The sequence below is a fragment of the Lepisma saccharinum genome, chromosome 3 (genome assembly GCF_977018435.1).
Source record: "Lepisma saccharinum chromosome 3, izLepSacc3.1, whole genome shotgun sequence".
In the NCBI taxonomy this organism is placed as follows: Eukaryota; Metazoa; Arthropoda; class Insecta; order Zygentoma; family Lepismatidae; genus Lepisma; species Lepisma saccharinum.
The window spans coordinates 28,477,867-28,490,507 of record NC_139231.1 but is presented as its reverse complement, the minus strand read 5'-3'; the positions used below and the strand labels follow the sequence as shown (position 1 = coordinate 28,490,507).

The 12,641-nt window shown below is 38.7% G+C and overlaps 1 protein-coding gene across 1 annotated transcript in view; it reads left to right on the top strand.

Moving 5' to 3' along the window:
* Nucleotides 1-12,641, top strand: part of LOC145984949 (uncharacterized) — a 60,075-nt gene that overhangs the window by 19,505 nt on the left and 27,929 nt on the right. Inside the window, exon 7 of the mRNA XM_083118379.1 lies at nt 9,345-9,478. Within this exon, the coding sequence (XP_082974505.1) occupies nt 9,345-9,478 (134 nt within the window). The remainder of the gene's footprint in view (nt 1-9,344; nt 9,479-12,641) is intronic.

Here is a 12,641-nt window from a genome sequence, read left to right as displayed (position 1 = left end):
AGGAGATGGTACCACATCACTGCTTTGTTCCCAGGTGGTGGTAGCTGAAATTTCTTCCGTTCTACAGCACTAGCGTGTATATCCTGGTTTGTGTCGTCTGCTTCCTGTTGTCAGGTGGTGCTGCCAGGTGGTGGTTGGGGGGCTGGGCCGTGCTGCTCGGTGTGGTGCAGTTCCACGTGGCTGGATGGGGGTCGAGAGTGTGCACCACATCTTTTCTTTTTCTGGTCAGGGATCTTTTTGAGGATGTGGTACCAAGTTGGGTGTGCCTGTCCATTGTCAGGTTCAGTGCTGCATTCTGTTGGATGATAGCATGGGTTTCTTTGACAGTGTTTTCTATGACAGAGTTGGTTGGGTGAAGAATGGATATGGAGGAGATGGTGTGGTTCGTGGAGTGGTGGTGTTGAGAAAGGTCTGATTTTGGTGTGTCTTTTTTGGCATCTTTTATGTGTTCATTAATCCATTCTTGGACAGTGCGAATGGTTCTGCCAATGTACCTAGGTAGGTGTTGTGACATTGGCATGTGGCCTTGTAGACACCAGGGGATGCAAGTTTGAGTAGGTAGTATCTCTTGAAATTGGGTAGTGCTCTTCCGATTTGGGATATGGGTTTGTGTGCCAGTCTGATGTTGAAGGGTTTGAGGATCTTGGCGAATTTGTCTGATGTAGGGTGGTATGGAAAACCGATCCATTTGGGATTTTGGTTCGGGATATCTCTGTCTCGTGGGTGTCTGAGCTGGGCTTCTGCTTTTGCCCACCACATGGATAGCTGGCGATCGCTGTAACCATTGTTCAGTCCTATTTCAGTTGCGCATGTTATTTCATCATGGAGGTCATCTTCTGTGCAGCTCTGTGTGTGAGAGCTCTTCTGTAGAAGTTCATCCATACTTCAACTTTCTGTTTTGGTGGGTTGTTGGATTTGGCATGGATGTACTGGGTGCCGAACCTAGTTTCCTGTATACGGACGTGATGAATTTGTCTTGGTGTCGTTGGATGCTCAGGTTGAGAAAGTTGAGGCAGCCATTTTCTTCCCTTTCATTGGTGAAATTTATGTTAGGATGTATGTCGTTGAGGGCAGTTAGGAGATAGTTTAATTCCTCTTCTTGTTTGTAAATGACTAGGGTGTCATCAGCATATCTCCTGTATCTTATATGTGCAAACACTGGTTTGGTGAGTATTGACTTCTCAGCCACATCCAGTACAATGTTTGGTAGGGGTGCAGAAAGGAGGTTGCCCATCGCTATGCCTCCTGTCTGGTGGAAGAAACTGTCTTCGAACTGGAAATAATTGTGGATGAGGGAGGCTTGTAGGAGGTTGCAGATTTCATCTGCTACAAATGGGGGGCATGCCGGTGCCGTTGCTGAAGAGCCATGTTCTGGTAGAGTCAAGTGCAAGGCTGATTGGAATGGAAAAGTACATAGCCACTACATCTATGCTGGCTACTTCGTAGTTGTTGGCTTTGACGAAGGAGGTGACAATTTTCTTTGCCTCAAGGCTGTTCTTTAGACAGTAGGTAAGTTTATCATTGTGAGTGTTCAGTTTCTGGAGGAGCCATTTTCCCAGGTGAACACTGGGCTGATTGAAGCTGGCCACTTTGATTCTTAGAGGAGTTTCCGGTTTATGAGTTTTGGGTATGCCACATGCACAGGGAATGCTGGGGTGGGTGTTGATTAATTTCTTCCTTTCACTTTCTTGGAAGAGGGCAAAGTTCTGTATGGCTTGGCGGATGGCTGTATTGTATCTGCTTGTGGGTCATGTTTCAGTTTTTTTGCAGCCTTCAGAGTTTAGTTTCGCATGCATTTTGTCACTGTATTGGCCTTTTCCTATTATGACATATTGATTACCTTTGTCCGATTTTATGCACCAATATTTGTTGTCCTGTAGCCACTTCCGAAATTCCTGTGTTGTGTTCCTTAGTTTACTATGCACTGTCGGTTTATGTTTGCCAGTAGGTTGGGCATGTTGGCGGAGGATGATGGATGCACACGTAAGGCGTACACACTCGGCATAGTTTCTAATTTTCTACAGTGGTAAGACGGGTTGTCCATAACAATGACCGTCCCTGGCTGAATATTGGGCAGCAATTGCTCCTTGAACGACCGTTCAAACCGAACACTGTCCATTTCGTCATGGTAGTCAGCAACATTTTTTTTGCTAAAAAAACATGTTTAGGCTCCATCTACAAACCACATCTTACCACTGGCATGCAGCAAAACAAATCGTGGACCCTGAGCAGTAGGGCCTTTAAGACCCATGGATAATCCAGCCAAAAAAGCTTCTTTAGGAGTTTTTATTGTTTTGTTGTTCCAAATCTTTGGCACAGTATGCCCTACATTTACCCAACTTTCATCTAAGTACACAATATCCCTTCCCTCATTCCTAAATTGTCTCATTTTCCATAAATATGAATGTCACCACAATATAATATCGTTTCTTTTAATCATTAGTGCTTTATTTCCTCGCTTTTCGAATTCAAACCCCATTTCTTTTACCAAACGGTAAAACATTGAATAAGTGAAATTGGGCAAATCATTGTCGTCATTAACTTCCTTCATTACGGCCCTAATTGTATGGGGAGCATTTTGAAACAGAAATGTGTGAAATTTCCGCCGTATAGCACCACATACGAAGTCATTATACTTCATTTACCTGCTGGTTTTATATTGAAGCCCACCTTATCTTTTTCGCGGTATAGTGACTGGCCACTTTCCTTTCTTAATCCAAAGAAGGGGCTTTTACTGACACCAGTCGTAACAATAAACGATTGGCTACATCCGAGGTTCTTTTCCTTCAAGTAGGTGAACAAACGTAAGACTGCTGTTCTCTCGCCACTTTTAATTATCTTACCCTTTTTCCTTCGATCCATTGCGATCACTACACGCGCGAGTGTAATGCACAAAATAAAGACACGTTGTCTATAACAAGGACACTTCAGAAATCACTTAAAAAAGTAAAAATCACCGAGCGCTCACACAACTGAAAACACTTTTTCGAGAGGAAAAAAAGTCGAAACAGACCAAAGCAGATCTCTCACTCAAGTAAGGGGAACCTGGCACATGGGTTAGATTCAAATTGCAACCCAAACAAACAAATGAGTTATTTCCCACTTGAACTGATAAGACGTCAATGACTCAAGCGAGGCATGTCATATTTCTATCTTGAAGCCCCATATTTTGTCACGTGTTGGAAAGCCTTTCAAGGGTTAATATGGCTATGAATTTATGTGTACATTGGAAACTGAAAGGTGATCTTCATTTCAGTATTAATGTCCACAGTAATGTAAACAAAAACAATGTGTATTTGGGACAGCACTAATGTTACTCACAACAGCAGCATTGGAAATAATTGCCAATTATTAAATTTAAGTAATTTCAATTCTATTATAACAAACTGCATGAAGTTCATATTTTTACTGAATGGAAATAAAATAACAACTGGAAAACTTGGTGGTGATAGCCAGAATGCTGCGGTGAGTCGGCTCAAGATGGCCAGACAACGCCTCCTTACTTCGCGCGCGGTTCGGGTTAAAAAGAAACTCCAAATGCATGGAAGTAATATTTCTGGGAACCTTTGAGTGGTTATAAAAAATAATTTCATTATTTCCTGCACAACTTTGTCGCTGAAAGTTTTTACTTTTAATTACAGAACAAAAAAATGGCCAGCGAAAACATTTTCTACTGCACGAATATAAAAAATCTCCACATACTTTATTTGAATATTTTTTAATGCAAATATGCTTTTAAGTATTGATAAATTCTGAGCACCATGACAATTAAAAAACAGTGTCAATTTTTTTCATAATGAATGTTTCAATGTTAGGAATGAAAACAACGTAAAAATTTTGTTTTTACAGAAGAAAATTTGCATTTTTAATTTATCTAAAAATATGTAAACAAGTTACCAGTTTTTTGTGTTCACCATCGTATTCTCTGCAAAATTTCCTGCAAAACTGCGGGTACCGATTTTACGTAAGTTGAATTTGTAAATCGAGAAATTTCACAACAGCGTGCTAGTATTTTCCCATAAGAAAAGCATTGCCCATAAGAGCCCATTGTGTCTTCTGAACGTGAAAACGACTTTAGTGAGATGGAAGTGATAGACGTAAAAGGGACTCACTTGTCAGGCATTGTGTGGAAGAGGACTTAGTTAAATACTTCAAGGTAGGTGTGACAAATGCAACTTGTCCCCCCCCCCCCAACCCTTCAGCCATGCCTCTTTGCTTTGTCCTCTCGCAGGTCGTGTTGTGAATGAAACAGCTGTGAAAGCAAGAAAAAGGAGGGAGAAGTTGCATGGCCAACAGAACAACCTTTTGGCAAATTTTATGACTGACACTGCTTGGAAAACATGTGAAGGGGGAAACGGGAGTTAGTTCAAACATAAGATCAGGGTAAGCATCCTATTAATTAACACAGCTTTTTACCGGGACCTGGATGACTGAACATAAAATCGGGGTTCCACTCTGTATATAAATGTTCTATTGGAACTGTATCATAGAAACCTATCCTTAAATTTACTCATATTTGCACATGAGATAATCATTTAATCACAAACTCCATCTCCCACAATTTTGTTTATGCATTTTGCATAATTTCTGAGTTAATTAGGCGCTGCAAAAGTGTTGCATGGTATTTTTGCAGACACTCGAGAGACTCTGGGAAAGTATCGGCTGGTATCAAAGATAAAATTTCAACCCATGCTTTCTTTCTTAGCTTTAATTTTATCGTATCTAGAGTCGTTTTCACGTTCAGAAGACACAACAGCGCTTATGGAGAAACCGCACAGTGTTGCCAATACAGCGCTAGCTCATGTCGCCGGGAAATGATGACCTTCCTTCACAATGAAGGTGTTACATATTTTGTATATATAATGATAATTATATGTAATTATTAACATTAATATTATACTGTGAACGTTACAGTTACCCTTTTTTACTATGATCCATTGCGATCACTACACACGCGAGTGTAATGCACGAATATGACACTTCAGAAATCACTTAAAAAAGTAAAAATCACTGAGCGCTCACACAACTGAAAACACTTTTTCGAGAGAGGGAAAAATTCTAAACAGACCAAAGCAGATCTCTCACTCAAGTAAGGGGAACCTGGCACATGGGTTAGATTCAAGTTGCAACCCAAACAAACAAATGAGTTATGGCCCACGTGAACTGATAAGACGTGAATGACTCAAGCAAGGCATGTCATATTTCTATCTTGAAGCCCCATATTTTGTCACGTGTTGGAAAGCCTTTCAAAGGTTAATATGGTGTCTATGAATTTATGTGTACATTGGAAACTGAAAGGTGATCTTCATTTCAGTATTAATGTCGACAGTAATGTAAACAAAAACAACGTGTATTTGCGACAGCACTAATGTTGCTCACAACGGCAGCATTGGAAATACAGTCAACTCTCGATTCAACGACCTTTCACAGTTCCCGGGAAAAGGGTCGTTATTTCGAAGGGGTCGTTATTGGAATTTGAACCAATTTTTAGCTTAAAGGGAGCTCAAACGGACACAAAGATGCCTAGGAGATGGTAACACCATTTATCCTGGTAGTTATACAACCTGTTATGCACAGGATGCGTGTTGTGAGAAGGAAAATAGAACATGAAAAAGTTTTCACAAAACAGAATTTAAAATAATGTTACTTTGTTTCAATTGTGCACAGTCGTTGCTTTTCCAGGAAATTCTTACAATTCTAGTTCATGAGAAACCCGTTTCCACTGAGACCTATGGAAAGAAAAACAATCTCTCGCTTATTGCAAGCGAAACTCGAAGAATCTTGACACCAGTCAGACTGGTGCCAGCAAAAGTCGGGAGATAATCGGGCAGAATGAATGTTGGATTTTATACGGGTTTACTGGAGCATTGTCTGTTACAAGATTAACTGGTAAGATTAGATCTCTCGGGAGAAACAACACAACCTCTCTAGGTACCAGACAAAAAAAAAATAAAGGCAGGGCTGTAATTTTCATTCTGGTTCGGCTGTGTAAAATACATCGTAAAAAAAAAGTCACTTTTCTTTGCTTCAACCAACTTCATTCACCCTCCTTCCCCATTCAAGGGAGCAGTCCAAACACCTTCCTTGACTTGCATTGTAATCCAGCGTGAAAAAGGAAATGCGCAACTTGCGATCTATTTTCACCCAATGCGTATTGTAGGACAGGTCATTAAACAACGTGGCAGTCGATAATCATTCGGGTTTGGAATTGAATTTCACTTTAAACTGTATATTTAGTCCCGATTAGCCCATCAGCATAAAATGAACTGAAAACAAGCTTTATGAAACCGCATTTTCACACATCAAAATGGTAGATCGTTATTTACTCTCACGTTAATGGACGATTTAATGTTGGATTTAGGAGTATTCTCGATGTCAAACACCCACCCCTCCAAACGTTTTCGCCTTGAATAATGTCTTTTTAATCAGTCTCAGCGACCATTCCTACATTGAACACACTTTTTTTTTCCTCCACATGAATGGTTCTGAAGAAAGGTAAATTAAATTTACAGTTTTGCTTATCAGAAGGCGCAGAACTTGAAGTTATTTTAACTCTTGTTTTGCTTTCTGGAGATCGAATTTCGTTATCGTCAAATCAAAACAGCTTTGAGAGATTCAAAACAATAACTTTTTTCTTCGCGCTGGATGAGTCATCGCTGTTATCAGCAAGCAAGAGCTTTGCAGACGTTAGACAAAACACTGGCGCCAGCTGCATCGTAAAAACAAGGAGACCGGCTGGAAGTTCGAGCAACAGGTGGCGGAAGAAGACGGAACTTTTAACAGCAGTGTAAAGAAGAAAGAAATGACCCTTGGTTTACGTTTTACCACGCAACAGACAATAATACGGGCAATATTTCCTATGCAGACAACAGCATTAAAAAAAATATATAATAAATAAATTTAAAAAAAAACAACTGAATTCTGCAATTATCAACATTGCCGTGCAGTCGTGCACACCAGTGGCGGAGAATGAGCTGGGGAAAGGGGGGGTCACTTCTTTTTTTTTACTTGTTCTATGGTTTTTGTTCGTTTTCAAGAATATATCCAGAACTGGTTGCCTCATTTTAGACCTCAAAGGAAAGGAAGAGGGATGGGTCCTTTTCCACCCTCGCCTGTAATCAGCCCGCATCAGCAAGAAAATTGTGGCTGAAACAATCTGCATCGTACCCCCCCCCCCCCCCCCCTTACGTTTCCTGACAGGAAAAGAGGGAGAAGTCAGTAAGCCAACGAACACTTTTTTGGCAGATATTACGACATCGACGCAATTAGGAAAACATATGAAGTGGGAAACGGGAGTTATGATGCACGTAAGATCGAAGTAAACTTTTGTGGAAACCTGGATGACAACGCATTAAGCGGGTTGACGATCTTTAGTTCACCTTTGTGGTTTTGATTATCTCTAACAGTTTCGCTTTTTTATGAAGTGTTGCAGGGAACAAAGAACACGTTTTGAATGAAAGCGGTTACCGGAAGTTGTCGGCTACAAGGCCGAGAGTTGCTCACTCACGGGAACCTGCTGAACTCTAGGTCAGAGCTGGACAGATGGGCCAGACTTCCAGGCGCCACGCATCTGTATTTTCGAACATTCCTGCGATCTTATCTCTCAAGGTGGTGTATTTATCGATGAAAGAGCTTGACCTGCCATACACATTGGCAAAGACTGCAAGTCCAGCAGTCATTTCAGGCTGCTCCCACCCTCCCCCGCGAGTTTTCAGCAGCTCTTAGGACAAGGAAACAAGTCAAGGTCGATTTAAAATAACATCCAAGCACATTCGATCTTCTCTTCTCGCGTATCCAAGAGAAAGCGTGGCAAAACAAGCCTGGCGCGTTGGGTAGCGGCCGGCGGGTGCGGGGTAACATTGGTGCGCTTGAGGGAGGGGAGGGCAGAGGTCAAGTGCTATTGGATATCACTCAAGCATGGTGTGGTGGTGTCTATTTTTAGTTCAGACCCAATTGTGAGCGGTAGAGCGCTCGTGAAGAAAATGAGTGGGAAAAAAAACAACGCATTTTTCGGCCGATTTCCTTCAATTTTTCAACTTTTTTTTTCAAATTTTTCTATCCTTTTCTAAATTTTTCACGGTTCCCGGGAAAAGGGTCGTTACTTCGAGAGGGTCGTTATACCCGGGGTCGTAGAATCGAGAGTTGACTGTAATTGTCAATTTTTAAATTTAAGTAATTTCAATTCTATTATAACAAACTGCATGAAGTTAATATTTTTAATGAATGGAAATAAAATAACAACTCGAAAACTTGGTGGTGATAGCCGGAATGCTGCGGTGAGTCAGCTCAAGATGGCCAGACAACGTCTCCTTACTTCGCGCGCGGTTCGGGTTAAAAAGAAACTCCAAATGCATAGAAGTAATATTTCTGGGAACCTTTGAGTGGTTATAAAAAATAATTTCATTATTTTCTCCACAACTTTGTCGCTGGAAGTTTTTACTTGGAATTACAGAACAAAAAATGGCCAGCGACGACATTTTTTATTGCACGAATATAAAAAATCTCCACATACTTTATTTGAATATTTTTTAATGCAAATATGCTTCTAAGTATTGATAAATTCTGAGTACCACCGTCACCTATGACAATTAAAAAACAATGTCAATTTTTTTAATAATGAATGCTTCAATTTTACGGCATGTTTCAACGTTAGGAATGAAAACAATGTAAAAATTGTGTTTTCACAGAAAATTTGCATTTTTAATTTATCTAAAATTATGTAAGCAAGTTACCAGTTTTTGTGTTCACCATCGTATTCTCTACAAAATTTCCTGCAAAACTACAGGTACCGATTTTACTTAAGCTAAATTTGTAAATCCAGAAATTTCACAACAGCGCGCTCGTATTTCCCATAAGAAAAGCATTGCCCATAAGAGCCCATTGTGTCTTCTGAACGTGAAAACGACTATAGAATAAAGTAACTAACTTATAGATGTAATGGTAACTGTAACTGAGTTGCTTTCTTAAACATGTAACTGTAACTCATGTAGTCACATTGGTTTATTATCATAATTGATGATAATTGTAACAAACTGGTATTATTTTAACCTGCAACCTAGTGCAAAGGTCTGCCATTTTATTGTTATTTTTATGAATAAAAGGTTTATTTCATAGCCATTCAGTTTCTTCACAGAACGTTTGCAGTTTTATATTGAATTTTTAGAATATTGGTTATTTCATAAAAAAATTACATTGCTTATTACAGATAGTGTAAAAATTATCACAAAATATTGGCAAGAATAAATGTCATTTAGTCAGAAGTCGCTATGTTTGTCAAAGCTAGTCAGCAATGTAAGTGTGTAATGTTTCAACGGAAGATTTTTCAAAAAAAAATGTTTTTGCAGAAGTATCTGTGAAGTGGGGAGACATGGAAGTGAAGCCTCCACTTGTAGAAGTGATCACTGAGAAAACCTTACTCGGCTATGGATTGCCCAAGGTTACACCACAACAGAACATCATAAAACAAGCCCCCTTTAAGGTAAGTTATGAAGAATTCTTGTGCATTTTTTTTATAGAATATGACATGAAAATTTCTAGGCTAAGCTGATACCGCTTTGAACCAATACGGTGCTGATACTCTTAAAAAATCACACCAATACCGATGCTTGAAATTTGTAATAATTAAAAGTTGTTTAAAAATATTGATTAATGTTACTGTGTAAGTGTTTCACTCCAATTATGTGCATTAATTTACCAAGAGTTAACACAGAATATAAAAACACACATTATGTAATCACAAAATCAAGTTTTTTCACTCAAAACTGGCGCAAAATAAGAAATAAACTTCGAATTTTGCATAATATTCAGGATTATTAGACACTTCAAAAGTGTTGTATAGCTAATTGGGACTAGACTTCCACTTTAAAGTAGAACCAATTAATCTGTGTGAGGTAACTTTACTGAGGTAATTGAACAAGATGTACATAAAACTATTTATAGCATATGCTCAAATAGTTTGAGAGTAAATGGTATTGGCACTAGAATGCTCAAACTTGCTTTGGCGTATGTACTGTCTCTGCTAACACACGTCATTAACGCATCTCATTCCAGTGGTGTCTTTCCTGAAATGTGGAAAGGAGCACAAATTCTGCCACTTCAGGAAAAGCAGTGACAGTGACAATGACTTTAGGCCTCAATCTTTTTTGCCTGTGTTATCTAAAAGTTCTCGAGAAAATGGTGCATTCACAGTTGTTAAACTATATTGACATGAATAACTTACTGCCCCTGCTGCAATCCGGTTTTGGTGAGAAACACAGCACCTATGCCACCAATTAACAGCAAGTCACTATGTTAGTAATTCTGGATCTCAGTAAGGTTTTTGACATGGTGCAGCATGATTTATTAATAGTAAAACTTAAAACATTACAAGTTTTTTCCTTCAACATTAAACTGGTTTCGATCATAGCTGTTTAACATATGACAAAGAGTTGCATTACATAATTCACCATCTCATGTGTCTCAGCCTATAACGCTAAAAGCAGTCATAACCACAAGGATTGATTGATATTAGTCCCAACCCCCACCCATTCTTCATTTACACTGCAGATTTGCAACAAGTCATAAAATACTTTTCTCCACATTTTTACGCATAGGACATTTCTCAGGTCATTACGCTTCATTGAAACATAAGCTTCAGTCACTAAACTCTGATTTGCACATCAATAATAACTGGTGTGTATCCAACAGTTTTAAAATAAATCCAGAAAAGTCCACTTTCATGATCAGTGTTCTAATTATGCAAGGCCATTAAAAAAATATTAAGATCAAGCTTAAAATAAACAATCTGTCTATTGTCAGGAACAACACTGCTAAAAATCTTGGTCTGATTTTTGACGAAATATTGTATTGGACAAAACACATAAAAATGCAATGTAGGAAAGCTTATGGAACACTCGGGAATCTGAATCGTTTCTGTGACTTCCTCCCTGTGAAGTGCAAACTAAGATTCATCCAAGCATTAATCTAACCATTACACAGTGATCCAGAATGGCAAAAAAATCAGCAAACATTAGGAGCTCGCTTTTTGGACCTTAAATCAATGTAAATGTGTAAGATTTTTAAGTGATAATATATCTTCAATTTGGCGACAATTTCATATTTTTAAAACACTAATCTTCAGTGATATTACCAATATCTAACATGAATGAGACAAATGTTTAATTTGATCTTTCCTATCTTCGCCAAATTTTTCATGAAGAATGTCTTGTGGATTTCTATGATGCACCTCCATTAACCTGTAAGGACAAGTGAATGAATAAATATTAGCCAAGAGATTTTGAAGTTATTTTTTCATCCTTTCCTATGAATGGCTGAGGACAACCTTCTCAGTACCTTTCCAGTGAACCCTTCCCAATGTCATGACCTTGAATTAGCTGTGAGGCTGTTAGTTTTGTTCACAGTGTTGTAGAAACATCACCTGTGCAAATTTCATCCATACATGCATTGTTATGTTTCAGTTTGGTATTTCCACATGTTATTTTTTTCTTTCATTTTTATCAATTGTGATATACAATAAAGATGCCCATTCCACTGTGTGTGTGCACACGTCATCACATTTGATTCGGGATTGCCATCTGACCCATTAACATCAGAGCACATGTTCACATACGAGCTAAATTTGTCAAATATAGCAAAATTTTTCTCCCATACCAGTTTCACAATACTTCAGAATTCGTCGCGGGAAATAGCAGCAAAAGCTATTTTAAGCCAAGATAACTTTTATATTTGCAAGTCAAAAATAAAAACATTATATTTTATTATAATTGAAATATATGATCGCTTTCTGTGCACTAGTGAGAAGTTGTGAGCATACCTATCACAATTATATTGCCAGGTAAAAGAATAATTGTTACAAGTCTAGAAATAATTACAGAATATAGTACGAAAATTATATTTTCACGAACTACCATTTTGCAACCTGAAAACAAGAACGAATAATAGATTTGGAGATAAATTTGTCGTGCAGTCGTATGTCCCATTTAGTTGTTTTATTTCCTTACGAAAAAGTGAAAATTTCTTTTTTGCTGACTGTTTTAGCATTCTGGATCACTGCGCATTGTTCAAGTATTGTGATAGTATGCATGCATCAGATACTTTTTCAACTAAAAAGGTCTGATCATATTCTTCCATTTTTAAAAAACCAAGTTCTTAATATGACAAGTAGAAGGAAGTTGCACTACCTCTGTTTCATCCACAATATACTGACGGAAAGTAAACCTCAGTACTTGTTCAAAATAATGCATTCTCATAAGGATATCCATGACTATGTTACCTGTCATCATATCCTTTCCTGCCTCAGGCTGGGTCAGCATAGAAGTCAAGCCTCTCCATTTTGTCCTGGTCTTCTACCAGGTGTTCTTTCCATGGTGTTCCAATCTTGTCCCCTTCTCCTAACACTCTCCACTATCCACCAACATCTTTGTTCCTCCTTGCCCTTATTCCCACTCCTTGTGCATGGTAAGCTCTTACTGATAGTCTTTCTGCATCCACCATCTTCATGTTTCTGAACCACCTCATCTGTGCTTGATCTATCCTGTCCTGAAGCTTCACCACACCCACTGTCTGTCGGATCTTCTCATTCCTTATTCTATCCCTTCTAGTCTTCCCCAATATAGTCCTTAACAATTTCATCTCCACTGCGT